This window comes from Mauremys reevesii, linkage group 7, assembly GCF_016161935.1.
Source record: "Mauremys reevesii isolate NIE-2019 linkage group 7, ASM1616193v1, whole genome shotgun sequence".
NCBI lineage: Eukaryota > Metazoa > Chordata > Testudines > Geoemydidae > Mauremys > Mauremys reevesii.
Window position 1 is genome coordinate 75,609,588 of NC_052629.1, and position 27,918 is coordinate 75,637,505.

At 53.0% G+C, this 27,918-nt stretch overlaps 1 protein-coding gene across 4 annotated transcripts in view; it reads right to left on the reverse strand.

Annotated features, from left to right (window-relative positions):
• Positions 1-4,071: 4,071 nt before the first annotated feature.
• BSN (bassoon presynaptic cytomatrix protein) overlaps positions 4,072-27,918 on the reverse strand; it is an 89,909-nt gene continuing 66,062 nt past the window's right edge. For 3 of the 4 annotated variants that reach the window (XM_039546968.1, XM_039546967.1, XM_039546966.1), the window contains exons 8-10: positions 12,972-13,008; positions 6,821-6,919; positions 4,072-5,177 (exon numbers count right to left, since the gene is read on the reverse strand). In XM_039546968.1, the coding sequence (XP_039402902.1) occupies positions 6,892-6,919; positions 12,972-13,008 (65 nt within the window). In that variant the 3' untranslated portion in view covers positions 4,072-5,177; positions 6,821-6,891. Of the gene's footprint in view, positions 5,178-6,820; positions 6,920-12,953; positions 13,009-27,918 lie in introns of all 4 variants that reach the window. The other variant, XM_039546965.1, reaches the window with a different exon arrangement.

The following is a 27,918-nucleotide window of genomic DNA, read 5'->3' on the forward strand; positions in this document are numbered from 1 at the left end:
CCCACAAAATCTAATAGCCCCAGGCCCACAGGAGAGTTAATCTGGCCCTGATGGTTAGACACTTTGTAACCTGGGAACTGATGGCCAGGGCCCCTCTACCAGGAGCCAGCTAGCTGCGACAAGTTGGAACAAGGAGTGAGGTGGAGACCAGGTGACCTTTTTGCCCGGAAAAGAGACAAAGGACTAAGGACAAGCTGCTGGAGGCTAGTCAGTCTCCTGGTTTGGGACACAGTGGGACAGCCTCCAAGATGGACTTTGCTGTAACTTCCTGCATTATGTTATAATAATAATAATAATAATTGGAGATATACCAATCTCCTAGAACTGGAAGGGACCTTGAAAGGTCATCTAGTCCAGCCCCCTGCCTTCACTAGCAGGACCAATTTTTGCCCCAGATCCCTAAGTGGCCTCCTCAAGGATTGAACTCACAACCCTGGGTTTAGCAGGCCAATGCTCAAACCACTGAGCTATCCCTCCCCCTACAAGCTCTGCTGTAAGCTGTGTTCTTGTCAACTACTAAACACTTCTATTTCACTATGCTGGCTGAGAGTCACTGCCAACTGTGAAGTGGGATGCAGGGACCCTTTGGGGGCGGGGTGAGGCTTCCCCAGGTGGCCTATCCAGGGGGACTTGCTGGGGGGAGCTCACAGAGGGCTGAATGCTCCAAGGTCAGACACAGGAGACGTTGAAAGTGAGCAGGTTGCCCTGGTGAGAGTGGCCCTGAGCGGAGACATGCCCCAGAGTCTTGCCTGGCTTCAATCAGAGTGGTTCCAGAGCACCCAGCCTGTGACTCCATGACAGCCAGTCTCCTTGAGCCAGGTAGCCAGCTCCTTAGCCAAGAGTCCCCTGTGACTCATCAGGCTATGTCTACACTACAACGGGATCAATGCTCTGAGAAGTGAAGACCTGCCAAATCATCAGCAGATCGCTCTCCAGTGGACCCCTGTACTCTACCCCCAATGAGGGACAGGTCTACACTACTGCGGGGATCGACGCTCTGAGATTGATCTACTGGCAGTTGATTTAGCGGGTCTAATAAAGACTGCAGATCGCTCTCCAGTTGACCCCTATACTCTACCCCTGGTAAGAAGAATAAGGTAAGATTTTCTCCCGTCTACCCCCCGTGGTGTAGACCCCATGGTAATTCGACCAAGGGACATTATTCATGTAGCTGGAATTGCGTAGTGTAGGTCAACTTACTGTGGTAGTTGGATCCAGCAGCTCAGGGCTGCAGGCAACTCTGCTCCCCACCTGTCCCACAATGAACACAGCTATGCTAGGAGGAAAAGCCATTGTCCCACCAAACCTGGCTGAACCCAGACTTGCTCACCAGGTCCCCAGTGCTGCTGGCCATGCCCATTCAGCTCAATCCAGCAGCTGCTGCTAGTTGCTAGTGCCTGTCACCTTCTGGGCTGCCCAGCTCTCCTCAGTGCACTCCAGCCCCACTTTGCTGTGTATTCTTGCTCGATACAGATCAAGTCATGGCACCCTCTGATTTCTATCAAGTCCTTTTATTCTGTTCCCACAGAAATACCTTGTAGGGGCAACGTCTTGGAGGGAGTCACAATACAAGAGGTGGCACACTGAAATACACGTTCTCACAGAGCACAGCAGGACTACACACCATTCACAAGGTCATTGCACTTACAACTGGCAATTTGTTCTTTTGATTGAGCTTTGAACAGCACCCCCTCCCCCCTCCAAAAGCCAATGCAAAGGAAAGCCCCGGGGGATGTGAGCGCGGGAGGGGATGGCAAGAGCAGTCAGCCCAGTGAGCCCACCACAGACGTGCGGCCAGTGTGCTGGGCAGTGAGAGGTGCTCCGTGGCCTCGCTTTGTTTTGTTCTCAGTACCACTGGAAATTCCACATTGTACTACTATTTACATGGCAGGAATGAAGTGGGCTGGTGCAGCCACTTCTGAGCAAACCAGCGGAGCAAAGGAGTCCAGCTAGAGCCCTGGAGAAGCAGCTGCAGACTATGCACTTGTCATTGGGGGAAACATCCTGGCAGGTCCTAGAGCGTTTCTGCTCAGGAACGTCCTACTGCCTGGGGCAAGAACAGCCATGCCTGCCCCCTTCGAAGGCAGGCAGGAGACCAAAAGCGAGGCTCTGTGTTCAGGACTAGCTCACTCTTATACCCAAACCAGTACCCCAAGTGGGCGGGATGTTAAGAGAGTTAGGTCTCTCTGTTCTGCTTCACAAGTGTGGCCAGTGCAAATCAGCAGGCGTAGTGCCCAGCAGCTGTGCTGGGTCCATGACTAGCTGCTTGCCTGCTAACTGCAGTGTGGCCATGTCTGCAGTGACCGCACACTTGTTGGCAGTGCCACGTTGACCAGGCTGACCCTGCCAAGCTCTGACCTGGGGGCTGCTGCTCTGCACTCTCCGACAGCCTGGCCAGGCAAAGGGCTCTGTCACTCCCCCGTCACTCTGTCATACCCAGGCCAGGGGCCTGGTTTTACCTCCTCTCTGAGCTGCAGCACCTAAGCAGGAGGTGGGAGAGGATGTGCTCCTGGCACAGCTGGTGAGGGACTGACTCACAGTCCCCCAGCGACAGTGCCCTGCATGGAAAGAGGAGAACTCAGCCTCCATGGCCACAAAGATGTGGCCTCTGTGATGAGACACCACCCAGGGGCTCAGTCACTGACTATGACGCTGCAATGTAATGGGAGGACAGTGAAACAAACCCTAAGCAGAGTGTGGAGCCCAAGATCCCTGACGAGAGGTGCTTTGGGATCCGAGAAGGAGGGTGTTGGCTGGGCCAATCACTCACCAATCTGGCACAGCCAAGCTGGTGCACACTGCAGGGTGAGTGCTGTGGTGAGCACCCCCGGGTCCTGCCCTGTCCCCACAGGCTCACCATGCCCAAGGGCACAGAGAAGGCTCTGGCCCCATCTCTCACCTGAAAGGGCTTTACAGGCTTCATCTAGCTTGTGCAAAAACAGGGCTCAGCCAGGTGGCTATGGGCAGGGAGGGAAATGTAACTGCAGGGCAGTCTGCTCCGCTTTACTATCACTGGACCATGCTCAGTTCTCTCTCCATGGATTCCTGGGGTAGTTGTTCAGGGCTCTTCAGTCACTGGTAATACTGCACTGGAAGGAGTGGCACTGGGAACTGACACCACTATGAGACCTCTCAGCCTCACAAAGCAGGGCAGCGCAGGGAGGCTTCAGTGCAAAAATTCTAAAACCAATTTCCAGAGCTGCTCCAGCTGCCCTGCCCAGCTGGCTTCTGGTCTCGCCCACCCCACCCCCATTTGCCCGGTTGCCTATTCTGAGATGGACCAGGGCTGGACAAAGGTCTATCTCAGGGAATCCCTGGTGGTGCTGTGTATTGGACCTTGGTAGCCACTGCGGGGCAAGAGGCAGGGAGTTCAGATGCATCAGCTGCAGGATGTTCTGCTTCACATTGGGACTGCACCATCAATAACAAGTGCATAAATCTGCTACTAGCATTCAACATAGAAGATGAACCATGAGAAAAAAATCCTCCAAGCAAAGAACTGCAAGCGTTAAACGTAGATGAGAGCGTGCAGAAAAGTAGCAAGCCATGCTCTACTACAGGACAGTCACAGGCCTTTGGCAAAGTGGCCCTCAATGGGTCAAACATGCCACTAATTGAAATGTTATACACACGGGTGTTTGATATAAAGATCACTATCCAGTATCAATAGCACAGTTGCAATTAAATCCTTATACAGAACATTGAACTTGGTAAATATTAACAGGATATTTTCAATTTTTGTATTTCATTGCATAGAACATTAGACATGAGACTCACTCGCAGTTACCCAAGGTGGATGGAAGCTCCAATAGATCACACCAATGAACTGTTGTTTTGAGCATGCTCAGCATGAACGAGAGACTGGCAGGAAATTGACAACACAAACAAATGAAAACCAGAACATTTGTACACTTGCTGATTTCTTTAAGGTGAAACAAGCTTTCCATTTGGTTTCCTTCTGCTCTCCTGGGTTATGGTCCGAGGAACTTCATCCTGGCAGGTTAAACGTTTTGTTGTGAGTAGCTCCTCCATCTTTCGGAGCATGCCCACCGGCAATGGCTTAAGAAGGACTTGAATTGCACAGTAATAAGAAGGAGAATGGCAGAGGCAGCGCTCTCCTGACCTTGTGCTCTTTATAGCCTTCTGGACTCTATTGCTTCTACAGACAACAGCCTGGGTGCTAACTTAGCACAAAGCAGAAAGGAAAGAGAATTCAGTACAAAGGAAACCAAACCAAAAAGAAACAAGAAACCTCCAGCCCCTGGATGTTGATGAGGTATAGACGTAAATCAAAGTGGAATGATTAAGGCTATTTTGGAAATAAAAATAATACCCAGGCATACATAAAACAACGTGTGATGTTACCAATGGATAGCACTGCCCTTTGAATGCTTTAGAATGGCTTCTGGATGGCTTTGGGGCAGCTGAGAGACATGCCTGGCCAGTATCTACTTTGGGAAAAGTCAGCCAGTTTACGCACTGCCTTTCAGAGTCCTATGGCCTCGTATCTCAGTAAGGAAACAGTGTTAGGTCCTAATTGAAGTTCTCTCAATCCCCGGATTGGGGTGTGGAACACTTTCTGTCGCAGGGATGGTGAGAGTACAGGAACGCTGTGCGTGCAGATGGGCCGATGGGGCAAACTGGAATGTGAAGGATATTGGAGCCTTCAGCTGCCAGCCCTCGACTCGTACATGGCTCAGAGAGAGGGAAAAACCTATGAAGATACTAGAGTTAAGATTCAGTGAGTGAGCAACTCTGTGTATAATCTCAGGAAAGGGCCAGGGTCCCCACATCAGATCCCTGGCCCAAGTTGACTACAGGAAGGAGCAGTCCTGCACAACCTCAGAAGTATCCTCTGAGAGCAGGGCACACCCCACCTCCATGACAGTCACATTGTGGCACGGGCCCATACTTTGTCAATGTTCCTGATGGACACCAAGCCTGCGTGCTGGGCACGTGTTCCCATGGCTTGCTCCAGACAGTGCACAGAGCTGAGAAGAGGTCACTCCCCATGCCCTCCTGCAGTGCTGCCTCAGGCTCTGAAGAAGCTTGCTACAGGTAAAGGCCTGGTTTGCTCAGTGAGACCCAACATCCTGTCTTCGGCCTTCCAGGTCACACTGGGCCCTTCTGGCCTTGCAATTTGTGAAGCAGCCTAGTGGTTTCCATGGTTTCAAAAGCTTGATGGGAGACAGAAAGAGATGGAAAGATCATTGACAACTCTGTGTGTGTGCAGCGCCTGGTGCAATGGGCCCTGGTCCATGACTGAGCTCCAAGCGCTTTCACTATCACTCCTGCCCCCACAGCACGCACAGTCCTCTGGCTTGGGAACAGCTCCCTGCAGGCACAGTGGCCAGCGAGAGGAGTGTGTAGTCTGTTTACAATCAAGGAGATGGCTGACGAACTCCTGACCCAATGAACTGCCCAGCCCCAGGGGACCCTTAGCTTAAATCTGGGCTCAGAGCTGTGCATTTCACCCTCTGCAAATGGGCACTGCAGTCCCTGCCCACACACACCTCCCCAGCAGGCCAGGACAGGCTCCCGCAGCTCTCCTGCCACAACTCTGGTGTTCGGCTACCCATTGCCAGGCAGGGGCTCAGCAGCCCAGCAACACCCAAGCAGTGGGTGATGCTCCAAGCAGGAGGAATGGCCTGGGCAAGCCATGATTCAGCAGCCACAATGTCAACCAGTCCCTCTTGGCAAAGGGCTGGTGGGGAGGGTGCTGGGGCAGCCAAAGAGAGATCAGCTCATCTCTGTGGGCAAACATGGGCCAGCCAGCAAGGAGGCCTTCCCAGTGGGGTCATGACCTCCCTGTGGGTTCGGTACTCCAGTGGCTTGTTGGTCACATGCTCTGGGCAGTCCTGTCTCTCACTCCCAGCTCTCCCAGGCAGGGACTGTTATGTTCCGTGCAGTGCCCACACCACAGGGGCAGACTTCTGCTGTACCCGTGTGAATGGCCACATGGGGCGTGAATGTTGGTGAGAGCAGGGCTGGGGGAGCTGGCCTGGACACTGAGCAGCCTAGGGCAATGGCTGCCATGCTCAGGAGATGGCATGGGGCAGGGTCTGGTTCCCAGGGAAGGGAGTGATAGGCCGAGCCTCTCCCACACTTTATTCTTCCCACTGGGACAAGGGCCTCTCAAATGGCCCATCCACTCCCGGCCTGCGGGGCACTGCCCTGTTCCAGCCACCTTCGCCCTGCCAACCTCATCATATAGCAAACGTACCACACCTCAGGCGTTTTGCTCTCCAACGCACTATGACTGATGGCACATGGAAAATGAGCCTGTCCGTTCTGGTACCAGCAGAAAGCCTGCACACAGCTTTAATGACGGGCACACTTTTTTCAGGAACAGCAGGGGGCTGTGGGTTGGGAGAGGGCACTGGCAGAGCTAGTGGAGTGGGGAGCTGAAATAGCAGAGGGCTGTGGGTTGGGAGAGAGGGGCACCGGCAGAGCTGGGATAGGGGGGATCCCAGGGCTGGGCTAGCAGGGGCTGCGGGTTGAGGTGGGGCTAGCCTGTGGCTGCAAGGCGGGTGTTTGAGAGGCACCGGCAGAGCTGGGGGAGGAAGCTTGCTGTGTGCCTGACCCTGCCCATGGGCATTAATTTCCACATAATCCAATCTGCAAAAGGCAAAAAGCAGCAGTTCCCCTCACAACTGTACCCCGACCCGCACGTGGCTGTACCCAACCCCCATGTGGCTGTATCCTCAGACCCCCATGTGGCTGTATCCCTAGCAGTCCCCCTTGTGGATGTAGCCCACGAGCAGACCCCCTTGCAGCTGTAACCCAACAGACACCCGCTTCACTTTGCAGTGACACTCACTGTTATACCCAGAGTCCAACGTTGCCTGCTGAATTCACTGGTTTCTTCATAGGTTTTTTCCACTGCAAAGACTAGATTGCCACCTGCTTTCCCAGCCTCCTGTTGGGGGAAGAGGGTGGGTTGGGGCAGAGAGGGGGCCGGCAGCTAATGAAAGGCACCCCAGGCAATTCCCGCCTCAGCAGGGTAGTGCAGTCAGCAAATAACAGGTGGGCCACTGGGCAGGAGAGAGGATGGGAGGTCAGTGCGGTCTGCAGGGGCTGGTGAATGGGCACACGGTGAGTGACTGCCGGTGGGGTATGGAGAAAGTGAGTGGCTGGAGGGACAGTGACTTGGGTGAGTGGTGGGGGATAATGGGGGCCAGGGAGTGGGGGAATGGGTCGGTGGCACATGGAGGGGGGCTGGATGGGTTGATTTTCATTTCCCTAGCGTGACATTGCAGACATTGCTTGGGACGCTCTCACCCATTCCCAGCATCCAGCAGACACTATAAAGCCCACACACCTAGTCCGGAGCATCAGGCAAGGCCAATACAGCAGGGCAGTAGTAGGGTAGCGAAGGCTGGGGAATCATGGTGGATTTGTGGAACCGAGGGCTAGTTCGTCGGGGCAGTTGTTGGGTGGTGAGGGCTGGTGCTTCGGGGTGGCCGTGAGGACGTGAAGGCTGGTGCTTCGAGGTAGCTGTGGGAATACGAGGGCTGGTGCGTCAGGGTGTCTTTGGTGAGGCAAGAGCTGGTGGCTCCGAGTGGTTGTGGGGAGGGGATGGTTGGTGCGTGGGGTAAGCAAGGGCTGGAGGGTCAGGGCGGCTGTGGGGAGGTGAGGGATGGAACATCAGGACAGCTGTGGGGAGGCGAGGGCTGGAGCGTCAGGGCGGTTGTGGGGAGGTGAGGGCTGGCACGTAAGGGTGAATGTGGGGGGACGAGGGCTGGAGTGTTGGGGCAGTTGTGGGGAGGTGATGGCTGGCACGTCAGGGAGGCTGCGGGGAGGTGAGGGGGCACGTATCAGGATCGCTGTGAGGAGGCGAGAGGTCGGATGTCAGGACGGCTGTGAGGTGGCAAGGGCTGATGTGCTGGGACTGTTGTGGGAAGGTGAGGGCTGGTGTGTCAGGGCGGTCATAGAGAGATGAGGGCTGGTTGTTCAGAGCAGTTGTGGGGAGTCGAGGGCTGACACATCTGGGCGGCTGTGGGGAGCCGAGGACTGGTGCATTGGGACAGTTGTGGGGAGTCGAGGTTTGGCACATCAGGGAGCCATGGGGTGACTACAGATGGCAAATCAGGGTGTCTGTAGGGTGGCGAGGGCTGATGCTTCTGGGCAGCTGTGAGCAGGAGAGGGCTGGTGCTTTGGGGCGGTTGTCAGGATGCAAGGGCTGGTGCTTCGGGGCGACTATGAAAAAGCCAAGGTTGGAGCTTTGGGGCAGCTGTGGGAAGACGAGGGTTGGTGTGTGAGGGCAGCTGTGGGGAGACGAGAGATGGTGGTTCTGAGTGGTTGTGAGGATAGGATGGCTGGTGTGTCAGGGTGGCTGTGGGGAAGCGACGTGTGACATTATTGACACGAACTGTGACCGTACAGACCATTGTTGCAACCAAGGTCCTTTAGTGGCACCAAATCTTGTACAAAGAAGGTCAAGTAAGGTGTCTATGAGGAGGTTATGATTTACTAGTTATGATTATGCTATCTGTATGCATGTATCATTTTTGTATTTAAAGTTGTAAGTATTGGCTCTATACTGTCTGTATTTCAAACCTGTGCTATGCTTCTGGATGACACTCCAGACAATTTGGCATCAGCACTGCCTAGCCTGCTTGACGGCCAATTAAGGACCATCAGCTATACAACTGACCCATTGAGAGAAGGCAGATACGCCTTGTGACTCAGCAAGGCATGCAGGGACATGCCTATGGACAGAACTCTAAGGTTTTTTCTATGCCAGGTGCTGGATAGCTTATCTTTGGGACAAAGAAAGAAGGGCCACATGGCAAGAGACTATAAAAGGCTGCTGCATCTCCTCCATCTTGTCTTCAATCCTGCGTCTGACCTCTGGAAGAACCTTGCTGCAAACTGAAGCTCTGAACAAAGGGACCGAATGACCCATCCCTGTGGATGTACTCCAGAGATTTGATTTGAACCTGCAGTTTATTCCATCTGTGACGGAGCAGGGCGGATTTGACCTGGGAATGTTGCAGGGAGGTTACATTGGGAATGAGAAGAAATCTACCTGTGCTGTAACCTGAGCCAGGAGAGGGGTTAAGGGAAGCCACACCAGCTGCCTAGGGAGACTGAACAAAGGGAGGAGGGGCAGAGGGGAGGAGGAAGAGAGGGGCTGGAGGGATTTTTAGTTTCAGTTTGGGCTGGGTGATACTAAGCTCCCTGAACCCCCAGAAGGACTTGATTGAGGGGTCCTGGTTGTGCCTAAAAGCTCTGCTGAAGACTGCGTTCCTATTGTCTAATAAACCTTCCATCTTACTGGCTGGCTGAGAGTCACTGTGAATCCCAGGAAGAGGGGTGCAGGGCCCCGACTCCCCCACACTCCGTGACACCATCACTGCTACAAGCCTGAACCAAGAACTTTGCCATTACTGTATGTAATTGATTCCATTTAATCAATTTTAGCTCTCATCTATATTTCTTTCTTTTTCTGAATAAACCTTTAGATTTTAGATTCTAAAGTAGGCCTGCACAACATATGGCCCACGGGCCGCATGTGGCCCGCAGAGCCTCACTGTGCGGCCCGCCGGGGGGATTCTAAATCCCCACCCCACGGCACTCTGCGGGCAGCCCAGAGCCCTTTGAATCCCAGCTGCGGCAGGGAATCAAAGGGCTCTGGGCTGCCTGAAGGAGCAGGGAGCCCAGAGCCTTTTAAATCCCAGCCGCGGCCAGGAATCAGAGGGCTCTGTGCTGCCTGCAGCCACGGGGAGCCCAGAGCCCTTTAAATCCCAGCCGCGGCCGGGAATCAGAGGGCTCTGGGCTGCCTGCAGCCGCGGGGAGCCCAGAGCCCTTTAAATCCCAGCCGCGGCCGGGAATCAGAGGGCTCTGGGCTGCCCGCAGGGGCAGGGAGCCCAGAGCCCTTTAAATCTCAGCCAGGGCCGGGATTCAAAGGGCTCTGTGCTGCCCGCAGCCGCGGGGAGCCCAGAGCCCTTTAAATCCCAGCCGCGGCCAGGAATCAGAGGGCTCTGGGCTGCCCGAAGGGGCAGGGAGCCCAGAGCCCTTTGAATCTCAGCCCCTGGCCGCTGATTGCCCCCTCCCCAGACCTCTGCCCCAACTGCCCCCCAGGACACCCACCCCCTATCTAAGCACCACTGGTCCTTGTCCCCCGATTACCCCCTCCCGAGACCCCTGCCCCTAATTGCCCCTTGGGACCCCAGCCCCTATCTAACCCTCCCTTCTCCTTGTCCCCAACTGCCCCCTCCTGAGACCCCCCCAACTTCCCTCCAGGACCCCACCCCCTACCTGTCCCCTGATAAACCTCCTGGACTCCCATGCCTATCCAATTGCTGCCTGTCCCGACTGCCCCACCGAACCGCTGCCCCATCCAACCCCGCCCCTGCTCCCTGTCCCTTGACTGCCCCCCAGAACCCCCTACCCCTTCTCCAACCCCCAAACCACTTACTGTGCCACTCAGACCAGCGTGTCTGGCTCCGTGCAGCTCCAGACACTTGCTGCCATGCTCCCCCATGGAGCCCACAGCCCTCTCCCACCCCCAGCACCTGCCTTCCAGATTTGAACACCTCAAAATTCAGGAGTGCTCAAGCTCGGTTTGGGCAGCTTTTACTTCATTTATCCCAAATCAAATATACTGATCCACTGTAACTTGCTGTAGAAAAAGCAGGATAAAATTGAGCAAGAAATGCTTATTAGGACTGGAATTGCTATTTTCAACAGCCATTGCCTTTTTGTTTGTTTGAAAGGAAGACAGTGATATTGCATTGGCAAATTCCCCATAGAAAGAAAGAGTGAAACAAAAGAATAATAAAGGCACCTCAACTTTTCCTCATTTATGGAGGACAGTCTTATAATATGCATCCAGATATCCTCCAATCACACAAGCTGAAAATTGTTCCACTTTACTGCAGCTCTGTAACCATATGGGAACCAATCCTGTCTGTGTTCTGTGCACATCCAAAATTCCGGCTGAATGACCCGCCCTGGGAGCGAGTTACCAGTGACCCAGGGCTGGGGCGGCAGGAGGTGGGGGGGGCACTGGTGGGGGGGAGCCAGGGCTGGGGCAGCAGCAGGGTGGAGGGAGGGCACTGGTGGGGAGGAAAGGGGGAAGCCCAGTGCTGGGGTGGCAGGGGGTGTGGGTGGGTGGGGGGAGAGCCCAGGACTGGGGCAGCAGGAGGGTACAGGGGGAGCCCAGGGGGACAGCCAAATTTTTTTTTGCTTGGGGCAGCAAAAAACCTAGAGCCGGCCCTGCCAGGTTCCCCCAGCCGCCAGAGCCCCGGGCCCTTTAATTTGACCCTGAGGGCTCCCAGCCACCTCTTTAGCTGGGAGCCCCTGGTTGATTTAAAATAAAGTATCACCTCCCCACCCCCAACCTTCCTTTTTGGCACACAGCTGTTTTGGGGGGCGGCGCTGGGGAAGGAGGGTTTGTTTCCGCAGGGCTGGGCAGCCCTGGGGCGGGGTGTTTCCTCGGGCTGGGAGGTTTTGGCCCTCAGCTGTTTTCTTTGGAGGAATGTGGCCCTCGCCGCTTTACGAGTTGTGCAGGCCTGTTCTAAAGGATTGTCAACAGCGTGATTTGTGGGTAAGATCTAACTGGTATATTGACCTGGGTCTGGTGCTTGGTCCTTTGGGATCAGGAGAACCCTTTTTCTTTTACTGGGGTATTGGTTTTCATAACCATTCATCCCCATAAGGAATGGTGCTGGTGGTGATACTGGGAAACTGGAGTATCTGAGGGAATTGCTTGTATGACTTCTGGTTAGCCAGTGAGGTAAAACCGAAGTCCTCTCTGTTTGTCTGGTTTGATGTGCCTTAGTAGTGAAGGATCCCCAGCCTTAGGCGGTGACTGCCCTATTCTAAGCAATGTGTCCTGAATTGATACTCTCAGTAGTGTCCTGCCAAAGGCCGCTTTGTTACGCGAGCCGTTGTCGTTCCAGGTACCTGTGGGGAAGAGAGGGCTGGTGCTTCAGGGTGGCTATTAGGTGGTGTGAGCTGGCATACTATGTGTGGTGTTGGCTGGCATGTTGTGTGACCGTGGGCTGGTGCATCAGGGTGGCTGTGTGGAGTCCAGGGCTGGCGAATCAGAAGAGTTATGGCGAGGCAATGGCTGGCGCATCAGGTTGGCTGTGGGGAGGCAAGGACTGGCATGTCAGCAGAGTTATGGGAGGGGAGGGCTGGCATGTTTGGGCAGATTGGGGAAGTGAGGGCTGGCACATTAGGGTGGCTGTGGGGAGAGAAGGGCTAGAGCATCTGTGTGGAAGGGAGGGCTGGTGCGTCAGGGCAGTTACGGGCAGGCAAGGGCTGGTGCATCAAGAGAGCTGTGGGAAATGAGGGCTGGCGCATTGGGATGGTTATGGGGAGGGGATGCTGGTGCTTTGGGGCAGCCATGGGGAGGCGAGGGCTGGCATGTCAGGGCGTCTGTGGGGAGGCGATAGCTGGGTGTCAGGGCAGTTATGGGGAGGCAAGGGCTGGCATGTCAGTGCAGCAGTTGGGAGGCGAGGGCTGGCATGTCAGGGTGGCTGTGGGTATTTGAGGGCTGGTGCATTGGGGCCATTGTGGGGATGTGAAGGCAGGTGTATCAGCGCCAGTGTGCGGAGGGGAGCACTAGTGAATCAGGGTGGCAACGGCGAGGGAAGGGTTCGTGGTTGAGGGCGGTAGTGGGGAGGTGAGGAGTGGTGGTTTGGGGCAGCTGTAGGGAGGAGAGGGCTGGTGCATCAGGGTGTCTGTGGGGAGGTGAGGGCTGGTGCTTTGGGATGACAATGGTGTGGCGAGGGTTGGCACACTGGGGGGTGGTTTTGGCTAGGACATTGGGTGGCTGTAGGATTTATGCATCAGGGCAGTTGTGGGGAGGCGAGGGCTGGCGCATTGAGGTGGCTCTGGGGAGGTGAGGGCTGGTGCATCAGGGTAGCTGTGGGGAGACAAAGGTTCATACATCAGGATGGCCATGGGGTGGGGCATTGGGGCAGTTGAGTGTGACTCACCTTGCGGCATTCGCTCACCAGAATGATGTGAATTTCTTTCCGAACGCCGACACAGCTGTGATGGGCAAAGAAAAGAGGAGGTGAGGCATGCAATGGCACTGTGCAGTATCAGCATTGTCTGGGGTCAGGGCATGGCCTGCAGGGGAGTGACAGGGCAGCTCCCGGTGACCCCATTGCAGCTTTGGGCCCTGACAGCAAAGCTGCTCTCCCTGAATCCAGCCTGTGCTGGCACTAGCTCTTTCTCCTGTAACCAGAGGTGAAAGTAAGCCGGTCTGGTCCAGTATGGCGTACTGGCAAGAGCCAGTATGCCATGCTGGACCGGACCGGCTTCCCCAGCTGTGATTTAAAGGGCCCGGGGCTCCAGCCGCTGCGGGGAGCCCCGGGCCCTTTAAATCACCGCCGGAGCTCTGGCAGCCGGGCTTAGGCGGGGATTTAAAAAGGCCGGAACTCCGGCTGCTGTGGGGAGCCCCGGGCCCTTTAAAGCACCACTGGAGGTCTGGCAGCAGGGCTCCAGTGGCGCTTTAAAGGGCCCGGGGCTCCTTGCAGCGGCTGGAGCTCTGGGCCCTTTAAAACCCCACCCGAGCCCTGCCGCCTCGGAGTAGCAGTGGCAGGACTCCTGCAGTGAGTTAAAGGGCCCAGAGCTCCACAGCAGCCGGAGCCCCAGGCCCTTTAATTCGCCCTTGAACCTCTGCAGCTGGTAGCTCCAGGGTGATTTAAAGGCCCTGGGGCTCCCAGCCACAGCTGGAGCCCCAGGGCCTTTAAATATTGAAAGGCCTCACCTCTTCCAGTTGAGGCCACGCCTCTTCTGGTTGAGGCCACGCCCCCACTCAGGACGCTGGCGTACCAGTAAGTCCTTTAAGTTACTTTCACCCCTGGTTGTAAGCCCTGGCTCCACAGTGACAGCCAGGTTGGCTCTGCAATCACTTGATTGTTTCTAAAACAACAACACCATCTACAACATAAGAACAAAACAGGGAGAAATTCTGAGCCTGCCCTACCTCCCCCTCCTCCCATTACCCCTCCCAGATATATGGGGCAAGGCCCAGGGGACTGGAGATATGCTAATGTTGTGCCACCACCTGGAAAAGGCAAACAGGGTTGGGCAAATGGTTGGGCAAAGCCATTGAATGGCTGACACAAGTAGCAAAGAATAAATGTGCCTGATTAATGCCAGTCACCATAGTTCTCTGTAAAATAGGGCAACCGGAGAGGGTCCCAGAGCCTAGCCGCCAGTCCAAGACCAGATGTCTACACTGCAGTTTTCCAGCCCAGGCTTCGTGAGCATGCATGAGCTGACATAGACCAGCCACAGGACTCATTGCAATGTAGCCACATCCCACACAATGGTTGGCAACCCTAATCTAGGGAGTGAACTTTCTAATTGCACAAAACTGAACACCGCTGCCCTGCCCCTTCCCCAAGGTCCCACCCCTGCCCCTCCCCTTCCCAGAGGCCCCACCCCTGCTCACTCCATCCCCCCTCCCTCCATTGATCGCTCTCCCCCACCCTCACTCACTTTCACTGGGCTGAAGCAGGAGGGTTAGGGCTCTGGCTGGGGGTGCGGGCTCTAGGGCGAGGCCAGGGATGTGGGGTTCGGGTTGCAGAGAGGGCTCCAGGCTGGGACAAGGAGTTGGGGTATGTGGGGGTGAGAGCTATGGCTGGGGGTGTGGGCCCTGGGGTGGGGCTGGGGATGAGGGTTTGAGGTGCAGGAGAGGGCTCTGGTCTTGGACAAGGAGTTGGGGTATGGAGGGGTGAGGGCTCTGGCTGGGGGTATGGGCTCTGGGGTGGGGCCAGGGATGAGAGGTTTTGGGTGCAGAAGCAGGCTTAGGGCTGGGGCAGGGGGTTGGGGTGTGAAGGGGTTGCGGGGTGCAGGCCCTGGGAGGGAGTTTGAGTGTGGGAGGGGGTGCGGGGTCCTGGCGACACTTACAGCTCCTAGATGCAGGTGTGGCCAGTGAAGTTCTGTGCGCTGCCCTCTTGTCTGCAGGCACCACCCCTGCAGCTCCCATTGGTTGCAGTTCCCAGCCAATGGGAGCTGCTTAGCTGGCACTCGGGGCACGGGCAGAGCCTCCCTGGCCACCCATGAGCCTAGGGGCCACTGGAACCCGGAGGCTGCTTCCGGGAGCTGCATGGAGCTAGGGTAGGTAGGGAGCTTGCCTTAGACTTGGATCCCTGCTGTGCCTCTGACCAGACTTTTAACATCCAGGTTGATGGTGCCAACCGGAGCTCCTAGGGTCCCTTTCCAACCGGGCGTTCCAGTCGAAAACCCGATGCCTGGCAACACTACTCTAGAGCCTCATTCACAGGAATTGCACTGGAGTTTATTTATATAGATTCCTGCTTTGAAGGCCAGAAGGGTCCCTGTGATCAGCTCGGTTGAGCCCATTTGGCCCAGGTGAGAAAGCGGCCCCACAACACTTCCTAGAGCAGAGCCAGTCATGAGTTAGAAATTGATAGTGCCAGAGAATCCACCAGGACCCCAGTAAATGGCTCCAATGGTTAATTCTTCCAGCTGTTGCAAATGTACACCTGATTTCCAGACTGACTTTGTTCAGCTTCAATGTCCAGCCATTGGAGGGTGTTAGCGCTTTCTCTGCCAGCCTGATGAGCCGAGGCTGAAATATTTGTTTGCTGTGAAGCTCCTCCTCCAGGTGCAGCCTGGGCAGCTAACTGGCCTGCCTGGACACCTTAACCCCTTCCAGTCCTGTGTGGGGTGAACACCCATCACAGCTTGTCAACAGGAAATTATCAGCCAGTGTGTGTGTGTGTGTGGGGGGGGTTCTTTTGGGTCTTGTGTGGATCTGTTCTCAGCCCACTGCTGTTCCAGATCTTTACCAAAGATTTGGAAGAAAATGTACAGTCCTTGTGGGTAACATGTGCTGGTGACATGCAGCTGGGGGTGTTGGCAGATAAAGGATGGGTTAGTTACTCATTCATAGAATCTTAGGCCTGGTCTACACTGGGGGGGCAGGGGTCGAACTAAGGTACGCAAGTTCAGCTACGCAAATAGCGTAGCTGAACTCGAACTACCTTAGTTCGAAATACTCACCCATCCAGACGCCGTGGGATCGAAGTCCGCGGCTCCCCTGTCGACTCCGCCACCGCCGTTCACGGTGGTGGAGTTCCAGAGTCGACGGGAGCGCGTTCGGAGTTCGATATATCGCGTCTAGATGAGACGCGATATATCGAACTCCGAGAAGTCGAACGCTACCCGCCGACCCGGGCGGGTAGTATAGACGTAGCCATAGAAGATTAGGGTTGGAAGAGACCTCAGAAGGTCATTTAGTCCAACCCTCTGCTCAAAGCTGGACCAACCCCAAATAAACCATCTTAGCCAGGGCTTTGTCAAAACCAGGCCTTAAAAACCTCTATGGATGGAGATTCCACCAGTTCCCTAAGTAACCCATTCCAGCGCTTCACCACTCTCCTAGTGAAATAGTTTTTCCTAATATTCAACCTAGACCTCCCACCACTGCAACTTGAGACCACTGCTCCTTGTTCTGACATCTGCCATGACTTTGAACAGCCTAGCTCCATCCTCTTTAGAACCCCCCTTCAGGTAGTTGAAGGCTGCTATCAAATCCCCCCTCACTCTTCTCTTCTGCAGATGAAATAAGCCCAGTTCCCTCAGCCTCTCCTCATAAATCATGTGCTCCAGCCCCCTAATAATTTTTGTTGCCCTCCACTGGACTCTCTCATAGAATCATAGAATTCAAGATCAGAAGGGACCATTATGATCATCTAGTCTGACCTCCTGCAAGATGCAGGCCACATAAGCCGATCCACCCACTCCTGAACTAATTCTCTCCCTTGACTCTGCTGTTGAATGCTCCAAATCATGATTTAAAGACTTCAAGTAGCAGATAATCCACCAGCAAGCGACCCCTGCCCCATGCTTCAGAGGAAGGTGAAAAACCTCCAGGGCCACTGCCAATCTACCCTGGAGGAAAATTCCTTCCCGACCCCAAATATGGCGATCAGCTGAACCCCGAGCATGTGGGCAAGACTCTCCAGCCAGACCCTCTGGAAAAGGTTAACAATATCCCAACATTGACCCTTTGTACTAATTACCAGTGTGGCACGTTATTGACCTATTGACTAAACCCGTTATCCTATCATACCATCCCCTCCATAAACTTATCCAGCTTAATCTTAAAGTCATGGAGGTCCCTCTCCAATTTGTCCACATCCTTTCTGTTGCAGGTATCCCAAAACTGGATGCAATACTCCAGATGTGGCCTCACCAGTGCTGAATACAGGGGAATAATCACATCCCTCGATCTACTGGCAGTGCTCCTACTAATACAGCCCAATATGCCTTTAGCTTTCTTGGCAACAAGGACACACTGTTGACTCATATCCAACTTCTTGTCCACTGTAATCCTCAGGTACTTTTCTGCAGAACTGCCACTTAGCCAGTCAGGTCCCAGGCTGTAGCAGTGCATGGGATTGTTCCATCCTAAGTGCAAGACTCTGCACTTGTCCTTGTTGAACCTCATCAGATTTCTTTTGGCTCAATCCTCCAATTTCTCTAGGTCACTTTGGACCCTATCCCTACCCTCCAGTGTATTTACCTCTCCTCCCAGCTTAGTGTCATCCACAAACTTGTTGAGGGTGCAATCCATCCCATCACCCAGATCATTAATGAAGATGTGGAACAAAACTGGCCTCAGGACTGACCCCTGGGGCACTCTGCTTGATACCGGCTGCCAACTAGACATCAAGCCATTGATCACTGCCTCTTGAGCCCGATGATCTAGCCAGCTTTCTATCCACCTCGCTCCAGCCCTGAAGGGGTTAAAGTAGCCCTGGAGATGGCTGTGGCTGAGAAGCTAGGCTGATTGGGAAAACAGCCAGAGCTGTAGCCAGTGCAATCAGGTCCCAGTTGGCCCTTATAAGAGGGCAGTGGGCCAAAACTAAACACACAATCTCTCTCTCTGCATCTGAAGAAGCGAGGTTATTTATCCACAAAAGCTTATGCACAAATATGCCCAAATAAATCTTTAAGTTGCCACCAGACTCCTTGTTGTTTTTGTGGATACAGACTAACACGGCTACCTCCTGATACTCTCTCTCTAGCTTCTGAGAGAGAAGGACCTGGCTGCCTGGGAGCTGAGCAGCATACCTAGAGTGGAGCAGTGCACCTAGAGTGGAGCAGTGCTGTGGAAGGGCAGAGGGAGCTGGGGAGCTCCAGCCTGGAAAAATCCCAGGCTGCTGGCCTTGAAAAGGGCCTATAAGAAGGTACTGGGGCTGCAGAGGGGCAGCCCAGAGATAGGCAAAGGCAGCAGGTCCTAAACCCCCTTGCCAATGATGAGTGGCCATGACAGATTGCAGTATGCTCCAGGGAGTGGGGGCTAGATGATGACTGGCAGTAGCCACTGAGGCAAGGTGGGGATAGGGGGCTGGGGGTTCCCCTGGGTGGGGAGACCCAGATTGTGGGTTGCTGCTAGGGGGCAGAACCCTGACACAGAAGAGCACCGGGGTCTGCGAGGGACAAGGGGGCCAGTGGCAGGCAAGACACTGGCCTGCAGAGGGTGCTCCAGAGGCTGGAAGAGCTAATTCCCGAGATGATCAGCAGGCGATGCTGCGCCGGTGAGTCGTAACCCCGCCACACCACCGTATAGTCCATTCATTCAATCCATACTTTTTTAACTTGCTGGCAAGAATACTGTGGGAGACTGTATCAAAAGCTTTGCTAAAGTCAAGATATATCACGTCCATCGCTTTCCCCATATTCACAGAGCCAGTTATCTCATCATAGAAGGCAATTAGGTTAGTCAGGCATGACTTGCCCTTGGTGAATCCATGTTGACTGTTCCTGATTATCTTCCTCTCCTCCAAGTGCTTCAAAATGGATTCCTTGAGGACCTGATCCATGATTTTTCCAGGGACCGAGGTGAGGCTGTTCTCATGGCTCTTCTCAGAACCCTCTCCACTTTATCCACATCCTTTTGGAGTTGTGGACCCTCTCCAATTTATCAACATCCTTCTTGAGAACTGGACACACTATTCTAGAGCGTTCACACCAGTGCCAAATCCAGAGGTAAAATAATCTCTCTACCACTTGAGATTTGTCTCTTTATGCATCCCAGGATTGCATTAGCCCTTTTGGCCACCGGTCACACAAGCAGCTCATTTTCAGCTGAGTATCCACCATCGCCCCAAATCTTTTTCAGAGTCACTGCTTTCCAGGATAGAGTCCCCACTGTGTAAGTATTGCCTGCATTCTGTGTTCCTGGATATGTATATTTACATTTAGCCATATTAAAATGCATATTATTTGCTTGCTTCCCATTTACCAAGCGATCCTTATCACTCTATCAATGATCTGTTCTATTAATTATTTATCAGTCCCCCAATTTTTGGATCATCTGCAAACTTTATCGGTGATGATTACACATTTTCTTCCAGGTCATTAATAAGCATGTTAAATAGCATAGGGCCAAGAACTGATCCCTGTGGGACCCACTGGAAACACACCCACTCAATGATGATTCCCCATTCTCAGTTCCATTTTGAGCCCTATTTGCCAGCCAGCATTTAATCCATTCATCATTTGCCATGTTAATTTTATATCATTCTAGTTTTTTACTCAGTGTCATGCAGTCCCAAGTCAAAGGCCTTGCAGGCGTCTAAGAACCTTACATCAGCACTGTGACCTTTAACAACCAAACTTGTAACCTTGTCAAAAAAGCTATCAAGATACCAAGCAGGGTTCCCCAGGCAGGCAATGGAACTAGCCCTACAGGCATCAGTGCTTTTACAGCCCTGGTCTGGGCTTGCTTTTTACCCAAACACTCACAAAGTAAATCAACTGAAAAGACTGGGGAGAATGTGCAGAGGCTTCAGCCAGCCCAATGAGGAGAAGGCATGTTCTTCCCCTTCCTTTTATACTCTGGCCCAAGCAGCCACAGGACCAGCCAGAACCTGTTAACCTGCTGCAGTGCCTCCACCTTGCAAGGATTGTGGATAGTGCTTATATTTTTAATTTAGGATATTGTGTGGGACTGAGTCAAATGCCTTACAGAAGACTAAGCCAATCTTAACATGTCTTAATGCAGCACAATGCAAAGGCATTCATCTAGGAAAAAGAATGCAGGCCATCCCTGCTGGATAGGTGTGACATTCTATATCTTTGGGGAGCACCCTGTAACCCCCATATTCCTCATTTATATATAATTGTGATATTGCATATAAAGCATGCCATATGAGGTATCATGGGAAAGGTTATGATCTGCTGAAACCTACTGTCCCATCTAAATATGTACATCATTAATGCATATGAAGTTATGAGAATGTGTTTGGGTTTGGGAAGCACCCAGAAACTAGCTCTCCAGAGACAATGACAAGGGAAGAGGTAATCAACACCTGGGTGGGTGCTGAACAGAATCACCAGTCGTTGTCCAGAAGAGGAGTTACAATTCATTGACTCACTCACAGGAGACACACCAGGATATTGCTTCATCTTGTGACTCACCAAGACCACCAGACATGCCTGGACTTGTGTTCTCCAAGCACATGGGATTAAGGGTATAAAACAGAACACAGGGCCTCCATGCTTGGTCTTTCTCCTTCCCCCACCTATGCTTCAAGCAACAAGGACACTCAGAAGACTGAAAACTCTAAGAGAGGAGACTGGCCCAGGTTTAAGGGACAAACCTGTATATTGAAGACTGCAATATCCAGTGGGGTGAGAAAAACTGCTTAATCTAGATGTTGTCCAGTCTAATAGGGTTGAGAATTTAGCCTGCACGCTTATATTTTATTTTATTTTGGTAACTAACTCTGACTTTTTGCCTATCACTTATAATCACTTTATAGTCAATATATTTGTTTAACTCTTTATCTTTACCAGTGAGTTTGCCTGAAGCATTTGGTAAGAATGTTTGCTCAGGTTTACAGGTTTACCACTGATGAAGTGGTGAACCAATTAATAAACTTGCACTGCCTATATCCTGAGGTACAAGGCTGGGAACTGGGGGGATTTGGCTGGTGCTTTTCTCTGTGTGATTCATGAGTGCCTCTGGGAACATTCATGCAATCTAGCTGGGCGTGGGGCTCCACATGTATTTGTGCTGAGTGATCGCGTCTGGAGGGGCTTGTTGCTTGTGTGGCAGAGCTCTGACCTTGCTCATGTGGGTCCTGCACTTCTAGGCGGTTTATGCTTAGCCTCAGTGGCTCACTGTGACCCTCCACATAGCCCTTCTCTCTCTAGGGCCAGGGTTACAGTCTACTGAGCCCTTTTCATCATAGGCTGCAAGGAGGTTGGTGAGAGAACTCCCACAGTCTCTGTTCAGCCTCCTGTCCTGACAGGGACCTGACTTCCCCTTCCAGGAGCTGTTCCTGTAGTTGTGGGTAGGGGGGAACCCAGGCCCGCCCTGTACTCCGGGTTCCAGCCCAGGGACCCTAATGGTAGCAGTTGTTGGCAGCCAACCTTTCACTGCCAGAGTTGCTACATTTCCCTACTTCCCCACAGATCTCCTGCTTCTCCCTTACCTTAGGGCTCCTTTAACGATGTTTTAGGGTGTCTTCAGTAACCAGCCCTTCAGCCGCACTTCCTCTCCTCTGGCTCCTCTGCCTGACTGGAGTGAGCCCTTTTTATAGTAACAGCAGGGCCTTAATTAGAGTCAGGTGGTCACATTAACTGAATGGCCTCACCTGACTCTTTACCGGTTAATTAGAGTCAGGTGTTCTCATTAGCCTGGTCTGGTCAGTCAGGGAACAGAAAACTGGTAATCCAGTGGCCAGTATATCTGCCTTCTGCTATTCTGCTGTACCCAACTGGCCTGAGTCTATCACATATCCCTCCCCCCTGCTCAACACCAAGGGGTTGGGCAGCTTGGGACGCCAGACAGTGTACGCGTGATAAGCCATTGGCATTGCCATGGCGACTCCCTGCTCTGTGCTCTATGCGGAACTGGAAAGGTTGGAGGGATAAGAACCACCTGGTTACCCTTGTGTTCTTTTCCTTGTTCCGTTGCATCCATTGAAGAGGGGCATGGTCAGTCACAAGGACAAATCTGCGCCCCAGCAGGTAGTCACCCAACGTTTCCATGGCCCATTTTACAGCAAGGCACTCTCTCTCTACAACTGCATATTTTTGTTCCTTCGGAAGGAGTTTCCTACTGAGGTAGAGAACTGGGTGTTCCTCCTCCCCAACCATCTGCGACAGGACGGCCCCTAACCCTACCTCGGATACATCTGTCTGTAAGATAAAATCCTTGTTGAAATCTGGGGCTATCAATACGGGGTTACTGCAGAGGGCAGTCCGTAAGTCCGCGAATGCCCTTTCTGCTGCATCGGACCATCTGACTGGATCAGGACCATGGGCCTTCACTAAGTCCGTTAGGGGACTCGCCCTTGTAGCAAAATGGGGGATGAAACGCCGGTAATACCCCACCACCCCTAGAAATGCTCGGACCTGCTTCTTACGACTTGGCCGAGGCCAATTTTGGATGGCCTCTAACTTATTCAGTTGGGGTTTTACCAGACCTTTTCCTACCACGTAGCCAAGATATTTGGCCTCCGTGAACCCTACAGCACATTTAACAGGGTTCGCTGTAAGGCCAGCTCGCCGGAAGGTATCAAGGACCGCCCCCACTTTTTCCAAGTGGGTCTCCCAGTCTGGGGTATGAATCACCACGTCATCCAAGTAGGCCGCAGCATAACTGGTATGGGGGTGTAATAACTTGTCCATGAGGCGCTGAAAGGTAGCTGGAGCCCCATGTAGTCCAAAAGGAAGGACCGTATATTGGAAGAGCCCCTCTGGTGTAGAAAACACCATCTTTTCCTTTGCATCTTCGGCTAGGGGAATCTGCCAGTACCCCTTTGTCAAGTCTAAGGTTGTCAAGTACCGGGCATTCCCCAGACGGTCCACTAGTTCGTCTATGCGGGGTATAGGGTAGGCATCAAACTGGGATATCTCATTTAGTCGATGGAAGTCGTTGCAGAACCTTGTGGTGCCATCAGGTTTGGGCACCAACACTATTGGGCTGGACCACTGACTGTGGGATTCTTCGATGACCCCCATCTCCAGCATTTTCCTGACTTCCGCTTTTATTTCCTCCCTTTTGGCTGCTGGCACCCGGTAGGGCCTCATAGTTACTCTGGCCCCAGGGTTTGTGATGATGTGGTGATATGTCCCGGTTGTGTGACCTGGCTTTGTCGAGAATACATCGTGATATTGGGCAATCATCTCAGTTACCTCTTTCTTCTGTGCTGTCGTTAGATCAGGAGACACCCTCACTTGTTCAGGATTTTTGTTCCCTGGGTGCAGCCCTTCTCGAATCACTGTGCATGCCTCTCGCGCATGCCATGGTTTCAGAAGGTTGGCATGATATATCTGCTCTACTTTTCGACGTCCTGGTTGTCGCACCTTGTAATTTACTTTCCCTACGGGTTCAACTATTTCATAGGGCCCTTGCCACTGGGCCAACAGCTTACTTTCGGCCGTGGGTACCAGTACCATTACTCGGTCACCAGGTTGAAACTGACGAAGCTTGGCTTGGCGGTCGTAGTAGGTTCTCTGGGTCTCTTGGGCCTTCTCTAGGTGTTCCCTCACTATGGGAGTGACCCGAGCTATCCGATCCCTCATCTGTAGTACATGTTCTATTATGTTCTTCCCCTCACTGGGTTCCTCCTCCCAAATTTCCTTGGCTATGTCCAGGATGCCTCGGGGGTTGCGTCCATACAACAGCTCAAAGGGGGAGAATCCAGTGGAAGCTTGGGGGACCTCACGGACGGCGAACATGAGGTACGGTAGTAGGTTGTCCCAATCTTTCCCATCCTTGCTTATCACCTTACTTATCATGGCCTTGAGGGTTCGGTTAAATCTTTCCACCAGACCATCAGTTTGTGGATGGTAAACTGAGGTCCGCAGCGTCTGGACATGGAGCAGGGAACACAAATCCTTCATCAACTTGGACATGAATGGTGTTCCCTGGTCTGTGAGGATTTCTTTTGGTAGCCCTACTCGGGCAAAGATTGCCACTAATTCTTTGGCAATGCTCTTGGAAGCTGTATTTCGTAACGGGACAGCTTCTGGGTACCTGGTTGCATAGTCTAGGATGACAAGCACATACTGGTGGCCTTGGGTCATTTTCTCTAACGGCCCCACAAGATCCATGGCAATCTGCTCGAATGGGACTTTGATGATCGGCAGGGGTACCAGAGGAGCTCTTAGATATGGACGAGGGCTGTGCAGTTGACATTCAGGGCAAGAGGCACAGTACCGCCGGACGTCTTCATGTACCCACGGCCAGAAGAACCTGCGTAAGATTTGCGCCTGGGTTTTTTCCACTCCCAAGTGTCCTCCAAAAAGGTGACTGTGAGCGAGGCTTAATATTGCCTTCTGGTGTTTCCGGGGGACTAGGAGTTGGTGTACCTCTTACTCCTGCATTTGCCACAAAATAAGGCCCTGGCCCCCGGGCCTTTCCCTCTATGGGTACCCCATCTATCTCAGCCACCTCCTTCCTGGGGTTCTCGTACCTTGGGTCTTCCACCTGGTCCCGTCCAAAAGTCTCTCTCTCTGGGTTTAACAGCCTGAACTCTGGGGGATCTGTCTCCGCCCTCTCGGCTGGCTCTGTGAGGTTGGGGTTGGAAGTGGTCTCTGACCCCTCCTCTGTCTCAGGGCCCTCCCCTTCAGTTGCCCGTGTACGTCTGCCTACACAGGTCACCCTCTGTCCTTGTGTCAGGATTCGGGTACCCAAGGCCTTGGCCGCCCTTCTTTCTCTTTTGGTCTTCCTGCCTTTCCCCGGGAGAGGGAATAGCTCCTGGGACATTTCTGCGAAAAATGGGAGGTGACATTCTGCTGCAGAAACCCCCTGAATTTCGGGGAGCTCCTCTCCCTCTAATTCCTCCGGTGGGAGCAAGTTTCCAAACCCAGGGAAATCTCTACCTATGAGCACGGGGTATGGGAGGTTTGGGACTACCCCTGCTTTCACACCGGTGACATTTCCCTGCATTTCAATTTTTACTGGTATGGTGGGGTAGTAGCTAACAGTCCCATGGACACAGGTTACCCCTGTATGCTTGGCCTGCATTAACTGGCTGCGCTTCACTAATTTACCTGAAATCAGGATGATAGCACTCCCCGAGTCTATGAGTGCCATGGTTTCTACCCCATTCAACTTTACCTGCCTTGTATATTTATGTGGGGTGACTGTGACCCCTACAATATTGAGTAGGCTGCATGGGTCTGCCCCGTTCCCCAGGTTACACTGCCTTGGCTCTATGACATTGGGGCACTGGGCAGCTATGTGCCCCAACTCCCCGCACCCATAAGACCTATAATTGCTTTTAGTCATTCCCCTATCACGTGGGTTAGGAGATTTAGTCCCAGGATTCCCCCCACTCAGCCCTTTTCCTTCCTTCTGGGTTCCTGACCAGTTTTTGACCTCCCTCTTCTTCCACCTAGGACTTCCTGGGGGATTGGCCGCTCGACCCTCCATGGTCGGGGTCAAATGTTTGTTTCGTGAGGGGCCTTCCTTGGGTAGTTGGGTTAATACCCTGGCTGTTATCCGTCTTTCCACCAATGTGACCATTTCGTCATAGGTGGATGGATCGTTCTGGCAGACCCATTTTCGGAGATCCGGCGGCAGCCCCCGCATGTAATGGTCCATGACCAAAGTCTCTAATATCTCCTCCGGGCTGCATGCCTCAGGCCGTAACCACTTCCGAGCAAGGTGTATGAGGTCAAATAGTTGGGACCTTGGAGGTTTGTTCTCCCTGTATTTCCACTCCTGGAACCTCTGGGCCTGTACTGCTGCTGTCACCCTGGATCGTGCTAGGATCTCTGCCCTCAGCCGGTAATAGTCAGCAGCATCCTGAGTGGGCAGATCAAAGTAGGCCTTCTGGGCCTCTCCACACAAGAAAGGTGCGAGAATGCTGGTCCACTGCTCCAGGGGCCATGCCTCACGCTGTGCAGTCCTTTCAAATGAGAGGAGATACGCCTCTATGTCATCATCTGCCGTCATCTTTGGCAGACAACCGGTGGCCCTCAGGGTTCGCGTCCCATTGGACCCCTGGGCCTGGGTGATGAGGATCTTCAGCTGGTCCACAACCTTGCGCAGGAGGGCTTGATCTTGGGTCGCCTGGCTCATTAACAATTGGTTGGTTTCCTGCTGTAACCTCATGGACTCCTGTTGTGCCATTGCCTGAGCCCGTGTTGCCTCCTGCTGGGCCGCTGTGGCTTGCACCAGTGCTCTCACCACCTCCTCCATGGTGGTACAAATAACAACAACAAAAAAAACCCCACAGCCAAAAACCCCAGTGCACCCTTTTTTTGTTTGTTTGTTTTCTTTTTGTTTTGTTTTTTTTTGTTTTTGTTTTTGGTTTGTTTTTTTTTAGTAACCACCTCTTTTTGTTCCGCCACGCTGTGAACAATCACTATCCCACTCCTGACACCAGTTGTGGCAGAGCTCTGACCTTGCTCCTGTGGATCCTGCGCTTCTAGGCGGTTTATGCTTAGCCTCAGTGGCTCACTATGACCCTCCACGTAGCCCTTCTCTCTCTAGGGACAGGGTTACAGTCTACTGAGCCCTTTTCATCATAGGCTGCAAGGAGGTTGGTGAGAGAACACCCACAGTCTCTGTTCAGCCTCCTGTCCTGACAGGGACCTGACTTCCCCTTCCAGGAACTGTTCCTGTAGTTGTGGGTTGGGGGGAACCCGGGCCCGCCCTCTACTCCGGGTTCCAGCCCAGGGACCCTAATGGAAGCAGTTGTTGGCAGCCAACCTTTCACTGCCAGAGTTGCTACATTTCCCTGGGCCACTTCCCCACAGCTCTCCTGCTTCTCCCCTCTTCACCCTTACCTTAGGGCTCCTTTAACGATGTTTTAGGGTGTCTTCAGTAACCAGCCCTTCAGCCGCACTTCCTCTCCTCTGGCTCCCTGGCTCCTCTGCCTGACTGGAGTGAGCCCTTTTTATAGTAACAGCAGGGCCTTAATTAGAGTCAGGTGGTCACATTAACTGAATGGCCTCACCTGACTCTTTACAGGTTAATTAGAGTCAGGTGTTCTCATTAGCCTGGAGCAGCCCCTGCTCTGGTCAGTCAGGGAACAGAAAACTGGTAATCCAGTGGCCAGTATATCTGCCTTCTGCTATTCTGCTGTACCCAACTGGCCTGAGTCTATCACACTTGTTACTAGCAAAGCATTTTGATAAACAGCCTAGGCTGGAGAGTTAAGGCACACAGCAGTTCCACAGTCCCAGGCTGCACCCCGGGGATCCAATCAGTGGTGCAGTGAGCAGGGTGAAATACAGAGATTGTTGTACTGAGCAAGATTTGCACTTCATACACTGGTGTAATGATTTTAAATGAGGCTTTAGGTGTGGTGGCTAAGGACAGCTAAGGAGGCTATCAGTTTGTTATTTTCTGTTCGCTTATTTTGGGAAAGGGAAGTAGGGACAGAAAAGCAGGAAAATAAGTGAAAGCAGTGAAGCTATTGCAAAGTTGGAGTTGTGAGAGAGAGCACCATAAAATATTGGAACTGAAAGAACTGGAGATAAAGGAAAGAGAATCATAGAATCATAGACTCTCAGGGTTGGAAGGGACCTCAGGAGGTCATCTAGTCCAACCCCCTGCTCAAAGCAGGACCAAACCCAACTAAATCATCCCAGCCAGGGCTTTGTCAAGCCTGACCTTAAAAACCTCTAAGGAAGGAGATTCCACCACCTCCCTAGGTAACCCATTCCAGTTCTTCACCACCCTACTAGTGAAAAAGTTTTTCCTAATGTCCAACCTAAACCTCCCCCTCTGCAACTTGAGACCATTACTCCTTGTTCTGTCATCAGGTACCACTGAGAACAGTCTCGATCCATCCTCTTTGGAACCCCCTTTCAGGTAGTTGAAAGCAGCTATCAAATCCCCCCTCATTCTTCTCTTCTGCAGACTAAACAATCCCAGTTCCCTCAGCCTCTCCGCATAAGTCATGTGCTCCAGACCCCTAATCATTTTTGTTGCCCTCCGCT